Genomic DNA, 27,744 nt, shown 5'->3' on the forward strand with positions numbered 1-27,744 from the left:
TGTCAGTGAGCGAACAGAAAGTCACATGATTGTGGTATCATTTATTTCAATTTAGAAGTGTCCTTAAAGACATGTAGTTTAACTTGCTAATTTTATAGATATAGAAAATGAGTCCCAGAGAGGCTAAGACACATGACCAATCCCATACATATAGTTAGTGACAGCCCTCAAATGGGAACCCATTAGGTCTCTAAATCCAAATTGAGAATGCTGTTCCTTGTATCATGATTCTCCTGAATATTAAAGCTATTGACTAAGCTGTAAATTTACTGGAAGTTTAATCATTAGTCATTACAAAATAGAAAGAAACAATTTTAATGGGAAGCATCTTATTATATTTTTAAATATAATTACAAGGTAAACTTTCCAGTTTCCTTATCACACAGGCAGAATGGGAAAACACCACAGCATGGCTTCAGCCATATGTGATCCTTGTTATACAAAGTAAGTTGTTCTGGGACAGGTGTGAGTGTCTTTTGATGCTTCTTCACTGCTTTTTTTACTCTCTTAATCACTGTATCATAGGAAGGTTCATTGTCTGGAGAAAGGGGCTTAGATTCTGAAGGATCCCTTGAAAGTTCAAACAACAAAGGTGGATCATGGTGTGTAACATTTTCTCCTTCACATGGGCAGATGCCATATAATGCATCATGGCAACCTATTGCTCCTGTGGGTTGGAAAATGGGTGTCACATAATGGACCTTCCAAACAGCATCACCTAAAGGTTAAGGGGGAAAAAAAGTCAGATATAAAGCCTTTCCCTTATTCCCAGGTATCAAACTGCTAGTACTTTGTCTATGTTACGGCAACTTTTTCACATATCTCCTTTACAAAACTGATAAAGTAATCATCGTCTTACTTCTAGGAAGTCACCTTATCACTTCATTCTCTGTGGTAATAAACCTTTGATACAAAACCATGAATCTGTTTTCTTCTCGTTTTCTCATAAAATAGAATTCATTCAATCCATTCCTCAAAATAAATATTATTTTAAAATATTCCCTACATCTTGGACTAATTATAGTGACTTTCAGGGAGATGTGAACATGAGAAAGAAGTTATCACATGTCTTACTGTTGGATTGCATCAGGTAATATTGTGCGATGTTCAGATTGGTCAGGTTTTTAGAGGTCAACCCATCTAAACCCTTTCTTTTTCTGAAGAGAAAAATAAATTTAAAAACCTGTCCCAGTAACATCCTCAAGGTCAACATCTGGGACTAGAGTAGAATACTGATACTACTTTAGACCATTTCCCACTACATGCATATTTTATACTCACTGTTCCTTGGGTGCCACCGTACAGCATGTAAAAATGGGCCACAGTAGTGGTACAAAAATTCATGCTCTGAGTGTTGAACGTCTCCCTTCAACAAGGGCATTAGATCTCGTCCGTCAATCACTCTGAGGTAATAAAAAGAACTGGTTTCACAATCATGGAAATATCAAAGTGTTATAAAGAAAATAATTCCATTCCTCAAGGGACGACAAACTATTGGAGAAAGCAAAACAAATTCAGAAATTAAAAAAAAAAACACAAATGACAGAAACCCCCAAATTATATATGTGAGGTTTAAAGACAACTACAGCAAAGAAAGTTAACCCATGGATTAATTAAAATTCTGTTTGTATTGCTTTAAGGGAGACCTTCTGCATTAATTAACTTAGCGGATATCAGTAAATCCCAATGTATTCAATTTCCTGTAAAGGCATTAAATTTCACTGTTTATACTTCATAAGCAACACTTTCATATATTACAGTGCGTAAGATTGAAAAAGCAAAGAATCTTAAATCAAGAAGTGATTATTTTTATTCAATTAACATTTATATAGTGCCCATTATTTGATGCTTATCATGGGGGAATTCTTGTAGAATAAGAATATTAATGATTTCATAAAAGTCATTACTTGTTTTAATCAACATATATAGTAAACCCTACATAAACATTATAATAGGCTATGTATTCATACTACACCTCTGCACCAAAATAACACTACCTGGTAAGCAACTTCCTGGTGATGAGTCATTTTCATATTTATCTGAGACTTACCCTTGGACCACAGACATCACTAACTATACTCAAAGTGAATCAGTCTTCTAGAGCTTATGATCTAATACAATAGCATTCAAGAACCATGGGTGGTCTCCAAGTCAAATGTTCATCAATGTATGACTTTAGCAGGTGTGATAGTAATGGAATATAAAGATCCCCCTGTATTGGCTTGGTTTTCAAATTGATTGTGTTAAAAAACAGAGCTTGTTAATCCCACCTGTGGGATGGACTTGTTGATTTGAAAAGAGAGAAACGAACTGGGAGGAGCTGGTGACCTAGATTTGGAGAGACAAGAGAGAGGCAGAAGAACTTTTTGGAAGCAGCACCCTCGTGGAGGCAGAGAGAGAGACTGAGATGATTGCTGAGGGCTACTTTGAATTGCCCTGGACTTTTGAGACCTGCCCCTGGAGCTGCCAAGGACTGAGGAGACGTGGCTGTTTTGCTGGTACTTTGTCTGTCTGTTTTGATGTTGTTTTGCCAGATTTGTCCACTGGTGAAAGACTGTCCTGTTGAAGAAGTCCTGGAACCTGGCTGTTGGCTAAGAGCTCCTGAGACTGTCCTGCAGACAGAGAGTGAATACTGTCCACTGGTGAAGGACAGTGCTGTTGTTTCAGGGGTCTGGGAACCTTTCTGTTGGTTCAGAAGCCCCGAAGAAGGATTTTCTTGTATGTTTACAGAAATCCTGGGAGAGGGTTTTGCTAATGTTTTCAGGGGTTCTAGGACTGTTCTGCTTGGATCTGGGTCTCAGTCCTGGGTGGTGGTCCTCGGGTGAGGAACGCTAGTGTACTGGAGCTTATGGTGGCTGTAGAGAGGGCACCCTTCTCATAGCTCTGGTAACAACTCTGACAAAACTGCAAAAAAAAACCCCCAGCAATTTGGGACACAGCCCTCTCCATACTGGAAGGAGGGTTTTACCTTGGGAAAGAACTCAAAAGTCAAGTCATTGGCTGGCAAGAGAGGGGGAGCTAGGTGGCTCAGTGAATGGAGCACTGGCTCTGGAATGAGGAGGACCTGAGTAAAAATCCAGCCTCAGACACTTAACACAAAAATTAGCTGTGTGACCTGGGGCAAGTCACTTAACCCCAACTGCCCTCAAAAAAAAGCAAAAAAAAAGATGAGCAAACAGAGGAAGTGCAATCAGACCATAGAATCTTTTGGGGGGACAAAAATAATCAAAACATGGAGCCAGAAGAAGAAAACAGAGTCCATACTTCTGCATCATAACTATCCAAGAAAAATATGAACTGGTCACAGGCAATGAGGAGCACAAGAAGGATTTTGAAAATCAAGTAAGAGAACTGGAGAAAAAATTGAGAAGAGAAATGAGAGTAATGCAAAAAAATCATGAAAAAAAGTATACAGCTTGACTGAAGAAAATAACACCATAAAAAAATAGACTAATTCAAATGGCAAAAGAAGCCCAAAAAGCCAATGAGGGGAAGCATGCCTTAAAAAAGTCAAAGTAGCCAGCTGAAAAGGAATTTAAAAAATTCACTGAAGAGAATAATTCCTTCAAAATTAGATTGGAGCAAATGGAAGCTAATGCCTTTATGAGAAATCAAGATACTAAAAAAAAAGACAGATTCAAATAAGTGAAAAAATAGAAGGCAGTGTGAAATATCTCATTGGAATAACCACTGACCTGGAAAATAGATTCAGGAGAGATAATTTTAAAGTAACTGGACTGCCTGAAATCCATGATCAAGAAAAGAGCCTAGAAATCATCCTTTAAGGAATTCTTGAGGAAAATTGCCCTGATATTCTAGAACCAGAGGGCAAAAGATAAATTGAAAGAATTCACCAGACACCTCTTGAAAAAGATCCCAAAAAGAAAAGTCCTAGGAATATCGTAGACAAATTACATAGTGTACAGATCAAGGAGAAAATATTACAAACAGTCAGGAAGAAACAATTAGAGTATTGTGGAAACACATTCAGAATAACACAAGATTTAGCATCTTCTACATTAAGGGATTGAAGGGCTTGGGATATTTGATGTTCTGGATGTCAAAGGACCTAGGATTAAAACCAAGAATCACCTTCCCAGCAAAACTGAGTATACTGTTTTAGGGGGAAATATGGTCATTCAATGAAATAGAAGCCTTTCAAGAATTCTTGATAAAAAAAAATAAAAAACCTGAACAGAAAATTTACTTTCAAATACAAGAAGCAAGAGAAGCATGAGAAGGAAAACAGGAAAAATAAATCGCAAGGAAGTTATTAAAGTTGAACTATTTACATTCCTACATGGAAAAACGATAATTATAACTCATGAGAGTTCTCAGTATGAGGAGAGTTGGAGGGAATACACACACATATGTATGTATATGTGTGTATATGTATAGGAGGATATATATATAAGCACATATAGGATTATGTGTATATGTGTGTACATGTATACATAGACAAGGGCACAGGATTAGTTGAAGAGGAAGGGATGATATCAAAAAAATAAAATTAAGAGGTGAGAGAGGAATATTTTTGGAGGAGAAAGGGAGAGATACAATAGGGTAGATTATCTGACATAAAAGAGGCAAGAGAAAACTGTTACAATGCAAGGGAAGAGTAGGAAGCTGAAAGGGAATGGGTCAATCTTACCCTCATTAAATTTATCTTAAGGAGGGATTAACATATACACACTCAATTGGGTATCTTACCCTACAGGAAAGTAGGAAGGAAGGGGATAAGAGGGGGGATAATAGAAGGGAGGGCACATTGGTGGAGAGGGTAGATAGAAGCAAACACTTTTGAAAAGGGACAGGGCCAAAGTGGAAAATAGAATAAGTGGGGGGTGGTATAGAACGGAGGGAAATATACTTAGTCTTCCTCAATATAACTACCATGTAAAGATTTTTTATACCTACACATGTACAACCTATATTGAATTGCATGTCCTCCCAGGGGGGTAGATGATGAGGGAAAAAGGGATAGAATCTGGAAATCAAAGTTTAAAAAACAAATGTTTTAAAAAAATTGTTTTCACATGCAACTGTGAAATAATATATACAGGCGCTGGGGTATAGAAATGAATCTTGCCCTACTAGAAAGTGGGGGGGGGATGGTGAAGTGTATAAGAGAGAAAAGATTGGGGGAAGGGGTATTCAGTAGGCTCACTGTCTTGGGGTGGGGAGTCGGGGAAAGACAGGGAGAAAATTCATAACTCAAAATCTTGTGGAAATGAATGTTGAAAACTAAAAATATATAAATAAATTGAAAAATAATTAGTGGGGTGGCTAGGTGGCACAGTGAATAGAGCACTGGCCCTGCAGTCAGGAGGACCCAAGTTTAAATTTACCTCAGACACTTAACACTTCCTAATCATGTGACCTTGTGCAAGTCACTTAACCCCAATTACCTTGCCTTCCTCCCTCAAAAATAAATTATCTATATATAGAAGAGTTAGTCTCATCTTCTACATTCATTCATTCTACAATTCATAAAAACATGATTACTCAGTCAAGATCTATTTCTTCAAGTTGCCTTGCATTGGTGGAATCAGATATTTCTTGTTTGACTTTGCAATCAAAAGATACAGCCACATATGTACCAAGGGAAAACTATTTAGCAAGAAAAGCCTTGAGAAGACAATTAAGCTTTTAAATTTCTTTTTCCTTTTATGAGAAAGCAAAGATGATGAGTCTTCAGATATTTTTATTTTCTTACCGATCCTGAGGCAAAGTTGCTCCTACTAGTGCAGTTAGAGTTGGGTAAATATCCATCAAACTTGTAGGTTCCTCAATAACTTTTCCAGCCGGCAATATTCCTGGCCACCTAACAATCCCTGGGACTCGGATTCCACCTTCCCAGCCTGCCATTCCTTTTCCACCTATATATTAAAGAAAAAAAAACACAAGTATATTACCATATCTACCTAAAATATTCTTAGCAGTGAGAAGGCTTATAAAGCTAAAGTAGTAGTAAGAATTATGGGACATTCTTTGGACATACGTGCATACATACATACATGTAGGCTTATGGGTGTATGTGTATCTCCAAATATCAATCCGTCAACAAGCATTTAATTAAGTACTTACTTTATGTCTAGCCCTGGACTAAGTGTTGGGAATATAAAAAAAAGGCGAAAACAGTCCATGTTTTCAAGGAGCTCACATTTCATTTGGGGAGATATGTAAACAATTTTGTACAAACAAGATAGATACAGATTAGATTGGAAGTAATGTCAGAGAGAAGTCACTAGCGGTGAGGGAAGACCAGAAAAGCCTTCCTGCAGAAGGCGAGATTTGAGTCTTAAAGGAAGCCATTTGGTGAAGGTAAAGAGGGAGAATGTTCCAGGCAAAGGGTACACACAGGGAAAGGGAATGGAGTAAACTGATGAAGAATCTTGGGCAAGCAACAGCAAGAAGAGAGTTGCAAAATCGCAGAGTATTTGGAGGTGAGTAAAGTGTAAGAATCCTGGAAAAACAGGGAAAAGGTAGGTCATAAAGGTCTTTGGAAACCAGAAAATTCCATATTTGGTCATAGAGCTAATAGGGAGTTTATTTGGGGCAAAAGGTGTGTGACATGGTCAGAAATGTAGTTCAGAAAGGAAATTACTTTTCTTTCATAGATAGAGATATATAAAACTGTAGAATACCCAGCTCTGCTATTAGTCAAGCATGAGCTTTGAGTTTTTGTGTTAGTACAGAACAAGTTTGTTAGAAAGCGAACAATGTATATTTATCAAAAACATGCTTTAAAAAAAAGCATTAGACACTACTTGAATACCAAAACAAAAATAAAAACAAAAAAAATCAGCATTTTTATGTAGTCATTCTTGTGGTCAGAAGCATGCATTTGTAAATCAAACTTGGGTACCATTTGAGACGACTAAAAAGTTTGTGTTGTGCCAATCTGAATCCACCAAAAGAAGAAAAAACTTCATACAATATTCCCACCTGGATGTTGGAGGAAATAAATGTCTCATATTGAAATCTAGAACACAGTTTATCGCTGCAAGCTCTTTCAATCCCCATGAAAATCACATTTGCATTATTTATCTCAACTGTTATAACATATTTATATATATGGTCCTAATCTTTCTCCTGTCCCCTTGTCCCATGTCACCAATTAGTTATTTAATGTTCAGCACCGAATGTTCCAGAAGCATTTCAAACTGAGCAATCTAATAGATAATTATATGTGTTTCATTATTCAGTATTTCCCCTCCAAAACCCATCACTCTTCTGAACTTCTTTAATATCAATGAGGGCACCACCATTCTCCCAGGCACACAAGTTGGATGTCTCGGTATCATCCTTGCCTGCTCATATCCAATTTCTCCATGTATATTACTTCTTGCCTATGGAATCTTTCTCACCTTTTCCTCTCCAATGACACAGCTAACACCCTACTTCTGACCTATATCACATCTCATTTGCCATATTGCAATGTATTATGTATTCTCCTTCCCCTCAAACCTCTATCCATTTCAATCCATATTCCACAGTGCTACCAATTTAATTTCATAAAGGAGAGGTCTATTCAGTAAACTCCAGGGTCTCCTTGCTATCTCCAGGATCAAATGGAAACTTCTCATTTTCACACATGATGCTTTTCATAACCTGACCTATTTCTACCTTTTCGTTCTTCTTGTACATTACTACCCGCCCTTAACCCTGTTATTCAGTCACATGGGTTCCCTTACTGTTTATTATACACAACACTCGATTTCCTATTGTTTGCCTTCGCACTGGCTGTCCCCCAGATGGAGCGAACGAACATTCCCTCTTCACTTTAATCTCCTGAAATCCCTGGTTTTCTTCAAGCCTCAGATCAAGTTCCACCTTCTCCATGATGAGGTGAAGAAGACATGAGTATTGGAGGCAGATGCAGCAAGCAGGAGGTAGAACATGAGATAGCAGATAAGATTCAGGATGTGATCAGTCAGAAAAGTGATCAAAGAAGACAGTGCATTGAAGCCCCAACCATAGACTTATGTGTATGTTTTCAGAAAGCACCCCAGTTAGTCTGACACTCCAGAACACCTCTTCCCCTCCTCTTTCCTGCTCTCTTTGCTTATTTGTATGGACTACATGAAATCTTGGGGCTCCTCCTTTCCCCCTTTCCTATTCTCCTTGCTTGTTTCTATGAAAAGAACACCTCTCGACTGCATGATATCCCTGATCCCCCCTCCTCCCTTCCCCTGTTTTGCTTCCCCATTCCATAAAATTGTATTTAAACCAGACCTTTGACTTGGTCAATTGCTCTGCAGGCCTTAGGGGAGTAGAGCCTGCCCCTTGTGCTCTGTTTATCCCACATGGAAACACGGACAGCTTGGGTGTGTCACCCTAATAAATGCCTTTCTTTAAATTGAAAACTGTTCGAGTGAATTCCCTTAGACACCAGGACCCGTCCATTTATTCCTTATCATTTCTGGTGATTCCTCATCATCTTTTTATACCCGTCTTCCTTTTTACCTAGTGCATTTTCTTCCATAACCACCTGGCATTCATTTTGTATATATTTCCCATGTAATTATGTTTCCCTGCTATTTCTCTAATTAGAATGTAAGTTTTTTTTGAAGGCAGGTACTTTTTCACTTTTGTCTTCATATCGCCAGTACTTAGCACTGTTCTTGGCCCATCATAATCTCTTATAACATGCCTACTTATTTACTGATTAAGCTTGCAGTGACTTCAGCATGAGCACCATACTGTATGTCATTAAATTCAATAGAAGGAATTATTGAATCAAGCTTAATCATTCCTAGGTGTTAGATATGCATTCTCATGATCATGATTAAAAACATCTCCATCATGCTTGCACAGTGTTGTATAATGATAAATAACATAGATGTGTGCTTAAATGGTAAATATCCTCTGTGACTGTGCAGTGTGATATAAGGATGAGATACTGTAAATTTGTGAGGTTCTTGCTGGCTTCTTTTTCTGTTGCCCTATAAAGCAAGTGAGCACTGGTCAATGATTGGAGAACCCTTAGTGTTGAATGCACAAGTTGGAATGTTGTTTTTGCCTTGATTATCCCCCAACAAGCCTTGGGGGGAATCTCTCTTTGCATCAACTGCCCCCCCACTGAGGCTTGAGGGGATTAAAGGAAGCAATAAAGTGTGTCTGTCTCAACTGACCCCATCAAGATGTAGGGGTAGTTGCTGCCTCCCCCCACCCCCGTTCTTGTCAGCACATGCAAGAAGGGTGATTAGGGAATGCTGTGGGAGTTGATGCTCCCATTATCACCAAATCTTCTTGTGAGAAGACTAGACTAGAATAAAGTAAGATTATTAGACCCTCTGGAGCTCTCTTCCTGTCTTTCCTGGCTGACCAGGTCAAGAGTGAACCTGTGCTAGTAGCATTCCTGTGTGCTAGTGTCTCCACCTGCCTTACATCCCCACAGTAACCTAAGTGTAACCAAAATAAAAGACAAATCCCCATTAGTTTCAATCCTAGAAGAGATAGGAAGCCCATGATAACTATATAGACTGAATCTCTGACCTTACAGCTATGAAGAACTTTTTTGAGTGAACTGCTATAGATATCACAGAGTCAATAAATCTCAGAACCTTTAATGGATATTTTTCATTTTGATATATTATCTCAAACTGGCATAATTGAGGTGTGCGATACTAGGAATCTGCAGCCCACAGGTGAAATTATAGCTGAAATTCAGACCAAATCCCACCTTAAACAGAAGGCCAGTCTCGTTATTGCTGTTGTTATTGCCATATAATATCATATATACATATAATTATAATATACTAATAGGTACTGTTTAACTTTTATGAAATACTTTTCAAATATCTCATTGTAGCCTCACAAAACCCTGGGAGATGGGTACTACGGCTATCCTCATTTTAGAGATGAGGAAACTGAGGGCTCCTTGAGAGCATCCCTAATGTTTAGCAGGTGCCTGGCATAGAGTATGCACTTAACACTTGATGAAGGACTGAGATAAGCTGGGTCATAGTTCATGGGTTAGTCATTTAACCTCTCAAAGCTTCAGTTTCCTCACCTCTCAGAGCAACCACAAAGTTCACAGGGCTGTTCTGAGAAAAGTGCTGTTGAAAAATACTGTTGAGATATGATCTCTTAATATTCCCTAAGGGCTCCAATCTTGACCAGAAAATAATATTCTGCTAAGAGACAAGGGATAAAGAGGTGGATGATTGTGTTATTTTCAAGCCATTGGCATCAGACAACAAGGATTTTGCCTCAAAAATACAAAAAGTGGAACAACATGCTCTCCAGGGTGCATGACTCGAGAAGTTAAAACCAAATCAGGCATTTTCTATCTTCTCCTCAATGTGCCCTTTCCAGGGCTCTGATTTTCCTATTATCACTAGAAACGAGGTCAAGTATTACACCTAATCATTACAGGCATCTGCAGATGTCATCTCTACTCCTTCCTTTCACTGTTTTTGCCTTTTTCCCATTGCCTGATCCTCCTTCCTCTTTCCTCTTTACCTTCGATGTTTCCTAAAGTACAAAAATGAAATGTCTACATCCCTCCAAAAACATATCTCTTTTATAGATTAGCATGTGCTTGCCCTTTATGCATTCATAAGAGCAGGTTAAAAAAACTTCTTCATAACCAACCCTTCCAGAATTCTACAAGTAAACATTTTTCCATTAACTGATTTGGGTCACCTTGCTTTAACATCTGCTTGTGTTTTTGACCAAGCAGCACATAGCATCAAAGGGATTAAACCTAAAGCAATCCCCCAACATCCTTCACTCATCTTACCTTTATATATTCCATTGTAGCCTCCTATATGAAGCCTTCCTCTCATGACTTCCAGGTGCCCTCCATGGTCTGAGGTGAAGTATACAATTGTGTTATTTTTCAAACCATTTTCATCAATGGCATCAAGAATTTTCCCTTCAACGGGAAAAAAAAGTGTATATGTAATTGTTGACACCCAAAATTATAAAATTTTTAATATTTTTATTATTTTCTAACATTTTGTAAAAGCATAAAAAGAATCATGTATATGAGTATCTTCTTTTTTAAAAATTCTGTCCTATTTATCTTATATGTAGTTCACTTTGTATGTATTTATTTGCAGGTTATCTACTCCATTTGATTGCGAGATCTTTGAGAGTAGGGGAATTACTTTTGTCCCTTTCTGTATCCCCAGCACTAAGTACAGTGCTGACACATAGTAGATGCTGAATAAATATCGATTGATTTATTAGTGGATAGATTATCATATGAATGGCCAACATATCTACAAAGGAAAATGCTTTGCAAAAGCCATCTCAATTTTCGAGTGACAGAAAATGAACTTAATTTTGAACCTGTCAAGTCACATTTTACAGAAACTACCATAAGACCAATACAGATGTACAATATACAATTTGATATGAGATAAACGTAATATTATCAGGACATGCATACTATCCTATAAAATAACCTTATTATACCATGAAGACCTGACACATTTACAAATCCCTCAGCTTGCTAAACCGATGCAGCCACTCTACGTACCTCACCAGAATCAGTTACAGAACGCTCCTCACATATTCCACAATCTCTCTAATTCAACCTACACGTAACATAATTCTTTTGAAACAGCTAACAAGGATCCTTCTTATGGAGCAGTGACATCACCCAAGAAAGCTGCACCAGATCCATTATGCTTGGATTATTAATTTCCTTTCAAAGTGCAAATTCTATTTTACAGAATATTTTTTGACACATGTATGCTTGTATCAGTTAAGTGAAATCCTAGGAAGGAAACCCCTCCTGTCAATATATCAGATTTCTCACTTTGTGATTAATGATCTTAGTGCTACTTGGGACATTAAGTAACTGAGACATTCAGTAACTTACCCAAGGTCACAGAGCCTGAATTTATCAGAGAGAGGACTTGAACCCATGTATTCCTGATTCTGAATTAAAATATCTATCTACATGACTCCTTTCTTCTAATTCTTTTTGCCAACAAATTCATAAATTGGTGAAAGATAATTGTGCATGTATATTAAGCCAGTTGTTAAATATTTAGCCTAGTATAACAAGAGATAGATGATACATAGTTAGAGATAGACTATAGATAGGTGATGGATAGATAGACAGACAGATGATAGATAGATAGATAGATAGATAGATAGATAGATAGATAGATAGATAGACCAATAGAAAAAATGAAATCCAATTCTCTATGCAACATGGGTGATCTTAGTCACTTTCCTATGTTAGTACAAAGCTATTAGAGTTTCTAATATATAGGACATGAGAAACAGGAAAATTCATTTTGACAAGTGAGGGTATAAGAAAACGTTTAGAACAAAGGGTGCTCCCAATCCTGCTACTGTTCAAAAGAAAAAGGAAGCCCTCAGCAAATTAAGACAGTAAAATGATATGGCAAGATTTGGCTATGGGAAGCAAGAGCACTCTAATGAAGACCTCTTTCCATAATTATCATTGGTTGGATGAATTTTCAATTACTTACAGTCTAATTAATTACATTTTCATTACATTTCATGCTCCTCTCATACTAATTGATAGCTCTACCAGCCGGTGACAGTGGAACAATGCATGTCTTCTCTTTTCCTCTCTCAACACAACCCAAGAATCAGGGCAGCCATGTGAGAGGCAAAGTGTCTCTTGCTATTGTGGATTCCCTATAATTACAACCAATGCTCCCAAATCCTCCAAAGGTTGCTCCGTGTCTCCCTAATGTGAACAAAGGGGAAAAGAAGAGAGAGGAGAACGATGCTGGGGGAAAAAGAGAACAACAGGGAAGGGAGGTCTTTCCAAGGCAAAAATTAATCTAATTGCTGAAGGGAAACTTCATAAGTATGTCTCAGACATCTACATATTGCATGATAGGAATCAGCTCTTTCACTTACCTACCAGAAAGTCCATCTCTTCGACAAAGTCTCCATAAAAGCTATGCTTGCTACTTCCAACAAACTCATTTGTTGTAGGAAGAGGTGTATGGACATGCAAAAGACTATAAAATAGGAGGAAAGGTTTATCTTGGTTTCTAAAAAGACAGAAACAAATGGAGTTTAGCCTGAGATTTAAACAAAAACAGTTTAACTACACACTTAGAATAATATAGTGCTATTATATGTTATGAAATTATGATAATATAACATATTCTGATAATATAAAATTTCCCCTTATCTTTACATGTATGAGGTTCTTCTTGGTGCCCCCCATATAATTATAATAAAATCCTATGTAGAAAAATAGGGAATGGACTATTGATCACCATTTATTCCATAGAAACCTAGAAAACTTAGAAAAATGCCTCTATTTAAAGTTTATAGACAACCATTAATAAAAATATCTTTACAAATTGTACTTTTCATGACTGCATGTTAATGGTTATGATGATGATATTAACAGAGACTTTAAACTTTACAAAGTGATTTGCATGTATTATCTTAACTGAGTCTCACAACAACCCTTAGGAGTAGAGACATACCTAGAATGGTGTTGGCACACCTTACAGACTGGGTGTGGGGAACATTCCTACTGCTTCTCCCTTCTTCCTTTGGAGGAATAATATGGCAGTCTCCCAAAGGTAGGCTGCTTCACCCTTCTCCCCACTATCCCAACTTCTTTCTCTAAAATAGTAACTCATAAAAATATATGAAAGACACTGTTGAAGAATGTGTCCTCAATTTCTCCTTTAATTTGTCCTAGAAACTGCCAAACTACTAGACCTTTCTGCGATGATTGTACTTTGGGATTTTTGAAAGGGTTGGGATAAAAGTGTTGTTGTAAAGATGTAAAAGCCATATAAAATTTTGTTTGGTTTTTCTTCCATGAACCTGGTTTGGAAGAGATAGAATCATAATCAATCTCACAAATGTATCTTACACTCAAATTCACTTGGAGATTTCTGTATTAAAGCAGGCAATCACGATCAATGCTAGATATTTTCGGTTCAAAAAATACTGTGTTTATACTACTATACAATCAGAAAAATGTTCATTTCTAAAAATAGTTACTAGGACACGAGAAAGCAGGGGAGTATTGGGAGGTTATACATAAAAAAGGTAGAGTCCATCCAAATAACACTGCGATATGAGTACAAAAGGCATTAATAAAACCTCTAAATACTGAAAAATGGTGACTCAGTAAAATGACAAAGTGTGTACAAACTGATAGTTAGGACAGAGATTTAGACCCTGAGGAGCCAAGTTCATATTCACCTCTGTAGCCTACTAATGAGTGAGTTTGTGTAACACTTTTAACCTTTCTGGGCCTCAGTTTCCTCAACTAGAGAATGAAGGCATTTAGACCATTGGTCTAAAGGTACTAACTCTAAATCTATGACCCAAAGGATTCTGTCATAATTAGAATTCTCTTTGAATTTTTTGGAAGAACTTGCACTAATAAAAGTTAGAATGAGCAAATTAATCTTAAGGCCTTCGTTCTGAGGTTGCCCCAATTACACACACACACACACACACACACACACACACATTTGCATAGGTATGTATATACTATATATAATGTATTACATATTTGGGAGAGCCATACATGTTTACATGTGTATGCCTATGTATACAATGCATTATATATTATATATAACACATGACCATGCATGTACTATGTAATATGTGTATGTATTTGTTTCTCCATATGGATGGCTATCTCTTCATACAGACACAGACACAGACACATGCCTCTTTCGTACGTAGCTGTTTACATGTTATCTCCCTGAGAAGAATGGAAGTTCCTTGAGAACAAAACCAACGGATCTTTTATTTTTGCCTTTTTTTGTATCTTCATTACTTGCCTGGCACACAGTAGGCACTTAACAAATGCTAGTTGACTGACTAAGGTAATGACTAATCTATGTGTAGGGGTACCTAGATGAAACAGTAGATAGAGTGCCAGGCCTAGAGTCAGAACAATTTTTTCTTTCTTAATTCAAATCTGACATGACCCTTACTGTTACTTAACCCATTTTCTTCCACTTTCCTCATTTGTGAAATTCATTGGAGAAAGAAATGGCAAACCACTCCAGTGTCTTTTACAAAAAACCCCATGTGGGGTCACAAAGTGTCCAACAGAACTGAAATGACTAAGCAACAACAATGACCAATGGGTATACAAGATAATGATATTCCTATATTGAGTAAAGAGCTGGTGCTCAAAACCTATGGAAAATATATTAAACTTGATATTTAAGAAGCGTGGACAAATGAAAAGGGAAAATATACCTAAAAACAATATCTGGATAAGAAAAAGCTAATGAGACTAAAGCGAAACTCAGCTATTCGTGACTGGTTTTCATGAGCATTTTTGCTAGCACTAATCTGTTGGACCAGCTCCTTATATCTCTTACAAAAAGAGAATAATTTACCTGGGTGGTTCAGGTTGAAGAGTTACTGACTGTTGCATCTTTGTGTGTGCGTGGCAGGAATGTTTGTTCACTTTAGTTTTGCTCCTTAACTTATCAGGAGTAGTAAACTGTTCAACTGTTTTAATCTTCCCTTTTTTTTTCTTTTCATTTTCCTTTCTCAACTTTCCTTGCAAACTCCAAGTGTTCAGTTGGGCCTCAGAGTTCTATTATGCATACCAAATTGCATAATGACTAACCACTGGAAGAGATTATATAGGTTCTGAATGTTTCCACAGAGAATCAAAATAACTTTCTATCAGAAAATTCCTAAAATATATTGCTATTTTTGTCACTACTAATAAAAAACATGAAAGAATACGTATTTTTATGTAATTCCTGATATCCTCTGGTTTCCTTATTTTGGAATGACATTACCTAAAGTTCTTTCTCTGAATTTTTAGCCACTTTTCAATACCTAGATTATAGGCTGCTGCCATCATGGTACTCTCCCTAAATTACTACCCTTCCCCCCCTGCCCACATACACACACAAGGGAAAAAGGAAATGGAACCTATCCTTCTTTGAATATCCTGTAGTGCTTATCGAAACGCATTGCATAGAGTTTCTCTTCAGTAACTTGAGAAACAGTAACCCACCAGGAATAGGGCTGGACTAGATATCAAGGAGACCTGAGTTCAAACCTGACCTCAAGTATCTACTTGTTAAATGACCCGAGCAAGTCACTTAACCTTTCTGATCCTCAATTTCCTGATCTATCAAATGAATATGTCAATAGCACTCCCCTTATAAGGTTGTTGTGTGAGATAGGTAAAATTCTATAAACTTTTAAGCATCATTATTATTATTATCAAGAACGTCTGTTAGATGTTAGGAGACCATAAGGTTCAAAGATTAATTTCAAATTAAATTCAGAAATCAACAAAAAATCCAGTGTCCTTTCTACAGGACCACAAAGCCATTCCATTGTCACATCCAAGGGAGACATTGAATTCAAAGTCAAAAATTTGTCTAATTCAAAGTATAAAAATTCATTGTAATAAGGCATCTAAACTAAAACACAAGTAAGCACAGGACCAAGGAAGGAGGCCACTAAAGAAAATGCAATTGTTACCTTTCAATAAAAGAAACTGCCTCCTTAAGCATAATTAAGCTGGCTCTTTCTGCCTTCATAGGTTGCTCTGTAATTTCATGTTGTCTCATGAGAATGCAATCCCAATACATATCATTTTGGAAACTGCAGAACCAAGAAAAGGCCAAAAGGAAGCCAAATAAAATAATGCAGATAATAAACAGCCAGGGTATGGAGACCAAATGAGTTAGTTTCCCCACAGTCAGCGTAAGAACAGCAATGATGATTAGCTCCATGCACAACCAAAGTTTTTTTGCTATGGCTAATTCTGTGTCACAGGAGGGATCTGGCACACAAGAGTAAAAGAGTGTGAATGGCATGCCATAGAAATAATCAAAGCCATAGTGTTTTGGATGATGGCAGTGGTCATTCCGGTATTTACAGTTTAAACCTTGATGCCATTTACCTGAAAGCAAAAATAGAAAATTTTACTTTAGACTGCATTAATATGCTATGTACATTAATGTACGAATGACATTCTTGATAAATCTTCCTTTTCTTGAAGACCAAATAGGAAAAAATATGCTTAAGCATACAGTAGGCATTGAACAAAAGTCCATTAAATTGAATACATGCAAAGTCATTTCCTTCCCTAAAGAGCTTTCCTTCAACTGATTCATTTAGTGCACAGTGTTTTGTTTGCTTGTTTGTTGTTGTTTTGGCGGGGATGTTTCTGATTAGCAGAATGGATACATTTTTAGTACATAAGCAGAAAGTGAGCCCAACAGAAGGCATATAAAGCATTTTGCAAACCTTATGGAATCATGTACATGGCAATTTCTTGTTAGCAATTATTTCAAATCCTTGGTGAAAGACACAGGATCATAGATTTCAGTAGAATGTGTATTCTGTGAAGACAGGGGGGTGTTGTCATTTTTATATCTGTATCTCCAAAACTGCTTATATATTAGATGCTTAACAAATGATTGTTGATTTGAAATAAGAATCAGAGGAGCACATATCCCAAACGACAATGAACAAATGCATAGAACCATGAGGAGATTGCAGTATATTCCCAATAAAATTTTCAAAAAAGTTATTTAAAGGTAATTTTTGAGGAATAACATACTTGGAAATTGAAGTGATCTTGTCAAGAAGTAGCCTTATTTATATACCTAACTCATCGATTTGGGAGCACCCTTCAGTGATGCAAATCACAACTTGACCGTGTATTTCCATCTTGTATGACTCTTCCATATTCTTCCAAATGTTCAATTCAGGAAGTAGTGACATTGGAGGTCTTCTTTACTTTCTCCAGTTACTGTGAAGGTACAAATAATACTATCCCCTAGCTCTCAACTTGTGGTCAGCTCTTCTCTTCATCCTTTCATACCATTCTTTGATGATGTTCTTTATTTCTGTAATTCTTTGGAATTCCTTAGTGGTTGTATGTTGAAGTCCACTCACATCCATCACACACATTTTAATTATGCTCTTTGTAATTCCCATTTTTAGTGACATTCATGTTCCACATCTTATTGCCATATGGCAGCACGCATAAAATGGTACTCGGGGAAAATGTCTTTCTTTGAGGGACTTATTGTTTGCTTAAATATAGCGTCCTAAAGAAAATACTTAATCCTAGTCTGAGTGCTCTCTATCCACCTTTTGCTAGCTGTATAGGGTGGTTGTGACCAAAGAGCTGTGAGACTGCTTTTATTTAAGAGGGGTCCTAGCTATGAGGGCCTATCCTAATAAACAAACTCGAGGTGAGATATCTGGCATTCCTACAGAGATAAAGCCAAAAAGTGAGTATCAGGGAGCAATTCCCAGCAGAAACCATGAGAATGAGACCAGTAGAATCAATGCCCACTAGATACCAGTGAAACCATACTTAAGTGGGTTCACATTATCAAATTCACCAGCAGTCATCACAAGATCAGCAGGAGAGTAATACTCTTTACTCAGTAGGGAGCAGGCCCAGTGAGAGCTGCCCAATGACATTACCAGAAGAGTGACTTGCCCCACAGAACATATATCCTGGAAATATAAGTTCCCTATGTGTATATTCCTCATGTATGATCCCAATGCATGTCCCATATTACCACTTATGATGTTTATATTTATGGAATAGTGTGCATTAGGTATATGGTGACATTCTCTATTATGCCATTTCTCTCTATCTTTTAAGAAATAAAACAGGGGTGTCTAGAGGGCACAGTGAACAGAGCACTGGCCTGAATCAGGAGGACCTGAGTTTAAATCTGACCTCACACACTTAACACTTACTAGCCCTGGGTTATTGGGTAAGTCATGTAACCCCAATTGCCCTTCCTTTGCCCTTCCAAAAAACAAAACAAAAAAAAAGAATAAAACAAGTTTTTCCATAAAATAGTAGAATTAAAATGGTCTTCACTCAAATGCACAGTCTTCCAATATTACAAAGTCTCATACCTATCACAACATTTTTGGGAGGGATGGGGGAAGGGATGGGAAGAAGGAATGGGAAGGAAAAGCAATTTTGAAAAAAGTGATTTCCACATACCTATCAGTGCTGTTCTATAGCCATACTTCTTTAGGGTGGCTGCAAATGTGGTTTCATTCCGAGGGAGCCCTCCACTGACCCCAAGAGAGTTGATGATACCATGGGAACGGATGCCATTTCTAGAGACCATTCCTGAAATTAAATGGAAAACAAACCCACATAATCAATTCAGTCATGAGTCATGTGACCACAGGTTTCATTTTTGTTTTCCAATTCCTGCTGCAAACTACATTAAAAAATATAAGATATCTGAACTATCAGTACAACACGGAGATATTTGATATAATTCAGCCTCAGAAAAGGAAATAGATCTAGCTATTAAAAAAAGCTACTAAAGAAATCACAAACTTTTGTTCCTATGATTTTTTCTGCAGGGAAATTCTATCAAAATTTTAAAAAGCAATTAGTACCCATGATTTACAAGTTAGTTTTAAAAGTTGAGAAAATGCCCCACCAAAATCTTTTTGTGAGACAAATACAATCTTAGTACATAAATGAGGGAGAGATAAAACACTGAAAGAAAAATAAAGGCCAATATATTTAATAAGCAGTCACTAATGATTTTAAAACAAAATCCTGTCAAAGAGATCACAGAAAGTTATCAAAAAATCATTCATTTTGAACAAATGAGATTTATATCAGCACTGCAAAAAAAGTTTCAACATTAGGAAAATAATAAACATAATAAATCATATGAAAAACTACAGCCTCTAAATCCATATGATCTCATTAGGTGAAAAAAAAAGCCTTTGACAAAATTCAACCCTTTTATGCCAAAAACAGTACAAAGTAAAATGAACTTTTTAATATCATAAAATCTAATTTAAACCAAAATCAAGCATAATATGAAATAGAAATACTCAAAAACCTTCTTTTAATATATATGGGAGTGAAGCAAGGATGCTTGGTATAATTCTACAAATGATAGCAATAGCAATACAATAAGAGAAGGAAATTAAAAGCATCAAGAGAAGATAAAACTACCCATATTTCCTGATGATATAATGGTTTGCTTGGAAAATCCTAGAGAATCAGCAAAAAAAACCAATAACTAAAACAATTAGTAGCTTCCACAAATTGCAGACTACAAAATAAATCCCCCCAAATCAAAATAATTTCTATATAATTAAAACAAGACCGAAGAAGAAATAACAGAAAGAAAAATCCCATTCCAAAACTACAAAATGCATAAACTACCTGGGGATCAACCCTTCAAAGCATAAAAAGGACTCGAATAGGTTTAATTACAAGGTGCTCCTTCAAGAAATAATGAAGCTAAATAGCAGGAAGCATATTTCGTGCTCATGACTGGGCTATACCAATATAAGAAAAATTAGAGTTAATTTACACTTTTAATTGTATAGTTATGAATTAACCAGGGTGATATAATATAAAACTTGATACAATAAGAACAATGATTCTATAGTTAGTTTGAGCAGAGTCAAGAACTGAACCCGATCACCTCATTTTGCCGTCCAGCTACTTTAAACAATCAATAAACATTTAGTGAGCACTCACCACATGTCAGGCACTATGTGACAGTGCTTGGGATACAAATAAAAACAAAATAAAATTATTACCACCCTCAGGGAACATACATTCTGATTTCTGAGAAAATATGTAGATGTATAAATATTTATAAGGGACATACAGAGGAGATAGTAAGACCGCCTGCAGAAGGGGACTTGAGTCTTGAAAAGCTTCAGGGATTCTAAGGAGCTGAGATGAGGAGGGATTATACTCCAAACATAAGGCACAGCTAGTACAATGAGATCATTTTTGAAGCTCTTGTTAAAGTTCAATTAATATATATTATCTAGCTTTTTACCCAGGGAGGTAGGTGCGATCACAGTTATCATACCATTTCACAGAATTAATAACCTCTCTAGTCCAAGCCACAGAATTGGTCATTAATATTTCAGTGACTGGAATTCAGACTTACAGACTCTTGCTCTCCAACAGTGTTTTGAAGTAGTTGAAAGTGTGTGCAGACAGAAAACTCGAACTGGAATTTAGGTTCTGATACATGGAAACTTTGTCAATTAAGAACTTACCATTTTGACTCTCTCAATTTGGTTTCCTCATATGTAAAATAGGCATAACAACAATTTAATAGCATTTTAAAATTTGCCAAATATTTGCTATACATTATCACATTTGAACCTCACAATAACCTTGTGGCATGGGTAATTTTATTGTCATTTCATAGATGAAGGAATATGTTTTCCTTGACTATTAATATTTGTTGGGAGAATTTGTTTGTTTTATAACAGGTTGTTATGAGGGAAAGAAAGAAAATAGTTTTCTGTGAATTAAAAAAAGAGATGCGTGGGTTACTACGGATGTGAAATACTACACTCACTTTCACATGAAGCCTTAGTATTATTAGTTTTACTTAAATGTTTTAATTTGCTATAAGAAATTTCTGAAGAATAGGGGATAATCTGTCAATATTTGTAATGTAAAAACAAAACACAGAAATAATAATTATTAATGATCCAAAGGAAAGAGTAGATATAAAGTCATAGGGAATGTGCTAGAATTCTGTTTCGGTCATTTCATACACATGTATACTTGGGAAAAAAAGTCACTTAACCACTTTGGACTTCAGTGTCCTCATTTATAAAATGAGAGAATTGGTCTAGTTTATCTCTAAGTTTCTTTCCAGTTTGAAATTTGTGATCTATGGCTATGAGTTATGGGGATGGGAATTTGAAGATCTTCCCAGCCACCTAGTAGGCCAAATATATTCACATGGAGCTTGTACTGTGGTGAGAGGAGTTTGTTGAATGGGTCTAACAGGAAGGGGTGTAGCAGAGCTAAGAGGAAACTGGGAGACAGAGCAGTTAGAGCTGGGGCAGGAGAGAAAGCATAAGCAAGGAGAGAGCTAGCCTTGTGAGTGTCTGTTTGTAGAACGGCTTTGGGATGGTATTTATCCCTGCTGTGTTATGTTGTATTAACCTCTTTGTTGCTCTGATAGATTTGATTCTGTGGTGTTGGGACTTGACTTTCTGGACTCAGAATAATTGTTTCACTTCTGTCTTCTATATTGAGAGTCTATTATATTTTGCAATTCAGAACTACACTGGCATAGTCATAGTTGACAGCAGTGATATAATACTGTGTAGGCACTACACTAACTATGACTGACATTGCGGAGTGGTAGATACATAAACTACATGAAAAATATAGTACCTATGTTTCTATCAGTTTTAGATGGTGTTCATAGGAGTTAATAATGATGATGATGATAATTAACATTGATATAGCTTACTATGTTCCAGGCACTTTTCAATGGTTACATCATTTGATCCTCACAGCAACCCTGTAAGGTAGGTGCTATTATATGATCGCCATTTTCTAGATGAGGAAACTTAGGGGAGAAAGAGAATAAGTGACTTCCCTAAGATCACACAAATAGTAAGTATCTGAGGCTGGGTTTGAACTCAAATCTTCCTGAGATTCTAGGCTCAGTGATCTATTCACTGCACCACATCTAGCTGTCCCCTACTGGAAGATACATTAGAACTGATGTAGTCCAACTCATTCCTTTTACAGATGAAAACACTGAGCTTCAGGAAAGTTAAATCACTTGTGTCAGAAGAATTATTTGAACCAAAGTCCCCTAATGCCACAGCTAGTACTCTTTCAACTATTTCGGAGGTGTCAAAATCATCTCCAGTGGGCTACATACCCCCAACACTTCTGAGTATGGTCCAAATCAGATTATATATATTTAGAAAATATACAACAAAATAATTTAAATACAGTCAAATAAAGATATCACATTGCAAGCTGTCAGTATGTTACCTGTAGAGATCATTATGTCCCAGTTAATAACCTTCATTTATGTTTGAGTTTGACAACACTGTACTGATTTATGCTACGTTCTGAAATCAATGGAGCAAAATTCTACAATCAATCAATGACATAATATTGAAAGATCTTCATACCTGTTCGGACTGGGTACCTGCCTGTGAGGAAAGCTGATCTGCTGGGTGTACACAGTGATTCTGCAGAAATATGTTGAGTGAGTTTTATACCTTCTTTGCAGAGGCTGTCAATGTTAGGAGTCCTAAAAAGTACAGAGGGAGCAAAAGCATCTTTTAAGCTAGCTAAAGTTATATGAGAATATTCAGTTAAGATTGCTTAAGATGAGACTTGCAGAACATTTAGCCAACATAGATTTTCCAGTATGACTTTCCCTTCCTTCCAGTGTGCTACATTAACTAGGGATATCTTAGAAAGTGAAAGTGATGCTAGGATCAGTGTTGGAATTCCTTTTTTATTGTGTTTTTTTTTCATATTCTTAAATGGTGACAGTCTTATTTAAGGGGATTTATGTCAATTAATAGAATAATAGCTTATCTAAATTGATAACTTCTACCCAAACGTTAATCTCCTCTATACTACTCACACAACTGGTTATATACCATGCATTCAAATACCACCAGTAAAGGGGAATTCATTCATCTCCAAGATAATCTATTCAAATTTTGGAGCCCTTTAATTGATTGGAAATACATATTTTTAACTTATATTTCTCTCTGTACCTTCTACCTACTAAGAGATAGTCACCTTCATTGTTCAAATGGAATATAATAGATTCTTTCTTCAGATTACAGCCTCACAAATACACTTATTTATCTTTTATGTCTTTTCTCTTCCAGATTAAATATATCTCCATTGTTTCTGTGTTCATTAAACTGACACTGGACCACAGTATTGAGATTAAAGCATCATATTATGTGTAAATCCTTCATGAATGTAGATTTTAAAACTTAATTTAATAACTATTCCTACACTATACTTTTAAAAAATCATCCTCCTTAAAACAAACCCAAAATAAAACAAAATAAAGAAAGAAACCAAAAAAGCATTTCAACTTTCCAATTAATCTTCCTTTCATCTTCTAACATAAAAGCTAATAATAGCTGGAATTTATATAACATCTGCATTGTTCTAAGCATTGTAAGAGGTGCTTTACAAATGTTATATCATTTGAACATTACAACAACGTGGCAAAGTCGATGCTTTTATTATCTTCATTTTATAGTGGAGGAAACAGAGGTCAACAGAGGTTAAATGACTTAATAAGGATTTCACAACTAGAAAGTAACTGAGGCTGGATATGAGCTTAAGGACTTTCTGAATCCAGGCCCAGCATTCTATTCACTGCACTTACCTGTCATTGCAATTATTTCTGTAGACATAGGTAGCATCATTTATGGGAGCTAATATTATGGTAATTTTAGTCAAATTGGTGTATTAATTTGGTCCAAAAAATTTCTAAAGTAGCATGAATTAACCCAGCTATACACATTATGAATACCCCAATCTGCCTGAATGGGTACCCAACTGACCAGGTCAGGTTGGGCAACTCAACTTATCCTTTTCCTCTCCTTTTCTCTCCTTCCCTCCTTTCCATCCTTTCCTATCCTTTCTCCTCTCCACTTCCTCCTTTCCTTTTACCTGAGAGTGTTCTGCCCAAAGGAAGGTAAATTTTGATGGTCAAAAGCTGACTAGTTAATCTGGGGTTTACTACCAATATTTCTTTCTCAAAGAACAAGACTTAAACCCAATTCACTCTGGATGTCATGGATTGGAAAACAATTGGTACCTGCCCAAGAACCATATAATGGTTATTTTTTTGGGTCTTCCTGGCTCAGAGTTAATATAAATAAATGATAACTCTTTCACTTTTGGCCAGCAACCTTGAGTCTTCCCCTCCCATTTTAATTTTTTTTATTGTAGGGACCATTCCTTGACTCACTTCTTAAAGAAGCCTATTCACTGAATTGGCACTGCCTCACTCAAAATGAGAACCTGAGAAGACCTCACCTTAAAAGGGCCAGAGTCACCCATTGCTTCCTGGGCCATCTCCAATTGTACTAAAGGATATCTGGAAACTAAACTCAGATGACTCTGGAGGACAAAATGAGGCTGGTGATTTTGTACAGCCCTCCCTCACTCAAATCAAAATCAATTGCAAGTCATGTCATCATCTCCCTAAAGTCATGGTCCTCTTTGAGAATGAAGAACAAACCATTCAACCACATACATACGAATCCATAGATTTCATCATAACTTTTAAACAACAAAATGAAATTAAAACTTACTAAGTCCATACCTAAGTGTAACATTGCCAAAGCATCCCAAGTCACCAATGCCCAGATCATCTGCCATTATCAATAACACATTGGGTCTGGACTCAGGTACAGCCATTGATCCACATATTTTGAACAACAGACCAAATAGGGAAAGAATGATCAGGGAGTCCCTATGAAAAAAAAAAGGTTATGTTTTAATGAATTAAGAATTTATCAAAATCACTTTTTGATGATAAAATGAGAAAAAATATATGTTTCTGCTATGAACCAAAGCATGGGGAGCATCAATTCAGGCATTCAGTCTTGCTGATTTCTGTCCCCCAGTTTGGAGAATTTCATTTTAGGCCAACTAATCCCGGAGGGAATATCTGGTCAGTTTTTGGTTAAGAAATTCCCAATATGAGTCTTATAACTACTTTGGTTTTAAAAGTATAAAAATACATAGCATAAATTTCAAATAAACATAAACATACAGGGAAATGGGTATGAGAAGCCATGAGACAACCATGGACCAAGATATACAATTGAACACCAAGGCACCCCTTGTAGAACTTGTTTTTAATGTTCCTAGTTTTCTCTCTCTCTCTGTCATTTTGCAGTTTCCAGAGCTTTTTCCTCTACCACACTTTCAGATAGCTAGTATCCATCTTCTTTCTTCCTGATCATCCACAAAAAAAGATTTAGAAAGACTTTAGGACTTTGAAGTTCCCTCTTTCAAGGACATTTTCATATTAAGCCTTAATTCTTATTGGTCAAAAAAAAATCTTTGTACCCAATTAGAGAAATTTGAGCTATTACTGAGCAAGTGGAGTAGGGGAAAAGTCAGAGGAAATATCTATAGTTTTCTTGAAACCACTCTACCAAGTAGGCATCTGGTCAACCTAAGTATATGGTCAGCTCTGGTAGTAAGAAAAGGCCATGAAAACATTAAACTAGACCTTAAATTATGTTATTCTTGTAAGTAGAATCTAGTTTTTATCCAATCTCAATAATATAATTTCATATTCTGTCATTTGTAAAGCCAGATGGCATCCTTCAGAGTGAAGTAGGAATATCCTTACAGAAGTGAATCTGGTTATGTCTATGCTAACTCTCATTTACTATACAGTATCAAGAAATGTATTCCTAATTATAAAGTAGACTTCTACAATAGCAATGTCTACACAATCCATTACTCACTGAATTTTCTCAAGCAACTGGAGCGAAAATAAAAATTAATTTGAAAAGTGGAAAGTTTCCTAATCCACCAAGACGACCAGACTGCCAGGTGCAGACTAATAACCTGATCTAATTTTCAAGTTGCTCACATCCATTAAAAAATGAAGATGTAAAAACTGCCTCTCTTCCATTTAGACTTTAAAACATAGTTACTTGTTATAGGAATGTAAATTTTTAAGATCTTCCCTGCTCCTATGTTGAGTGAGCCTGGAGCCTGTGGTAGGAGGCTTGTTTTTCATGAATGCGCTCACCTTGATGCTTTGTGATTGGGCAGTGGGTCAAGAGGGTTGTTACATTCTCTGAACCAGGAGAAGACTATATAATCCCTGATGTGACACTTTGTTTTGGGGCTCACTTTGAGAAGTGTTGTGTAATTTGACCAGACAAGACTCTGGACAGCCGTTGAGTGTTCCCCGGCTTTGAAAAACCCAGATGTTGATGCTTCCCTCTCTGGTGACTGACTAGGTATGGATGTAATGCTTGGATAGTTGGAGGCCTGTCTGTTTGATCTGTTTATTTCTCTATCTTCTTGTAATTTCTGCTTGTAACCTCTGTATACTATGAAGTTAGGGGTGCTGACGTTTTCCCCTGAATTAGGTAAATGATATGTTTGATTGATTAAAGCAAGCTTGTTAACCCATTTTGAGTTGCTTTCCTTTAGAAAATCAGATCTAAGAACCTGTGTTGGCAGCCACCCTGAGGATGCTGGGGTGCTTGCTGCTACACTAGTGTCATCCTATTTTTTTTCTTTTAGATCTTGGGTACCTTCAGAATGAATAACTTTCAGTGTGACCTTCAGAATCAAAGAAAGGATGTAAGTGATATAATGGCCAGCCTTTCCACTGCCCAACGAATATAAAACCTTTGGGAGGGTACAATAAATGGGGTAATCACGGTACAGATCTGTTCAAGTTCACAAAGCAGCTTTTGTTCCATCATCAGCTGCATTTATTAAGTTTATATTCTATTAGATATGTGCCCAGAGATTCTCATCCCCAGAAATGTCGAGTTCATCACAAGGAAGAATTCCACTATATTACACTTCTGTATGATTACTTTTACAAATGCTACATAAACCTTGTCCTTTGCATAAGAGAGAATTGGAGAGGCAAAGATATTCAATGGTATTGTCTCTTACCAGTGCTCCATCATGTATCTTCAATTTTATCATGCATATATTTCTTTTCTTCTTCAGGAAAGAGAACAACTGCTTGTAAAAGTCAATGCGATACCTTCAAATGAATTAAATTCACAACCAAAGTTAGGAGCTTCCAGGCTTCTATGAAACTCCCACTAATTCCTACAAATATCAAATTGTTTTTAGTTGCTATATAAAAAAAAATAAAGCAAGACCACTGTTATTTTTTTTTAATTTTGGTTTTTCATCTAAGCATTTGCCAAGTGCTCTAATTCAAATCATAAATATATGACAACTCTAGAATCCATGGGCTCCCCAAAGAGCTT

At 36.5% G+C, this 27,744-nt stretch overlaps 1 protein-coding gene and 1 long non-coding RNA gene across 3 annotated transcripts; one reads left to right on the forward strand and one right to left on the reverse strand.

The window, feature by feature from the left end:
* Nucleotides 1-21: 21 nt before the first annotated feature.
* LOC138149674 (arylsulfatase F-like) lies at nucleotides 22-27,482 on the reverse strand. 2 transcript variants are annotated; one of them, XM_069072841.1, is made up of 10 exons: nucleotides 27,419-27,482; nucleotides 25,083-25,232; nucleotides 22,906-23,027; nucleotides 18,953-19,084; nucleotides 16,450-16,873; nucleotides 12,862-12,965; nucleotides 10,751-10,885; nucleotides 5,717-5,879; nucleotides 1,282-1,403; nucleotides 22-718 (listed from the first exon to the last, which is right to left on the reverse strand). In XM_069072841.1, the coding sequence occupies exons 1-10, from the start codon at nucleotides 27,430-27,432 to the stop codon at nucleotides 351-353; spliced, it is 1,734 nt and encodes a 577-aa protein (XP_068928942.1). In that variant the 5' UTR covers nucleotides 27,433-27,482; the 3' UTR covers nucleotides 22-350. The 2 variants fall into 2 exon arrangements, with proteins under 2 accessions (XP_068928942.1, XP_068928941.1); XM_069072840.1 differs by having other exon boundaries at nucleotides 12,862-12,998.
* On the forward strand, nucleotides 13,235-27,639 carry LOC138149675 (uncharacterized). The gene is made up of 5 exons (XR_011165390.1): nucleotides 13,235-13,544; nucleotides 22,237-22,284; nucleotides 22,811-22,982; nucleotides 27,035-27,094; nucleotides 27,476-27,639. It is a non-coding gene; the product is annotated as an uncharacterized lncRNA (long non-coding RNA).
* The last annotated feature ends 105 nt before the right edge of the window (nucleotides 27,640-27,744 follow it).

This window comes from Petaurus breviceps, unplaced genomic scaffold (assembly GCF_028583685.1).
Source record: "Petaurus breviceps papuanus isolate PSGF00001 unplaced genomic scaffold, PetGlider_PUasm1.0 90849, whole genome shotgun sequence".
Taxonomy (NCBI): Eukaryota; Metazoa; Chordata; class Mammalia; order Diprotodontia; family Petauridae; genus Petaurus; species Petaurus breviceps.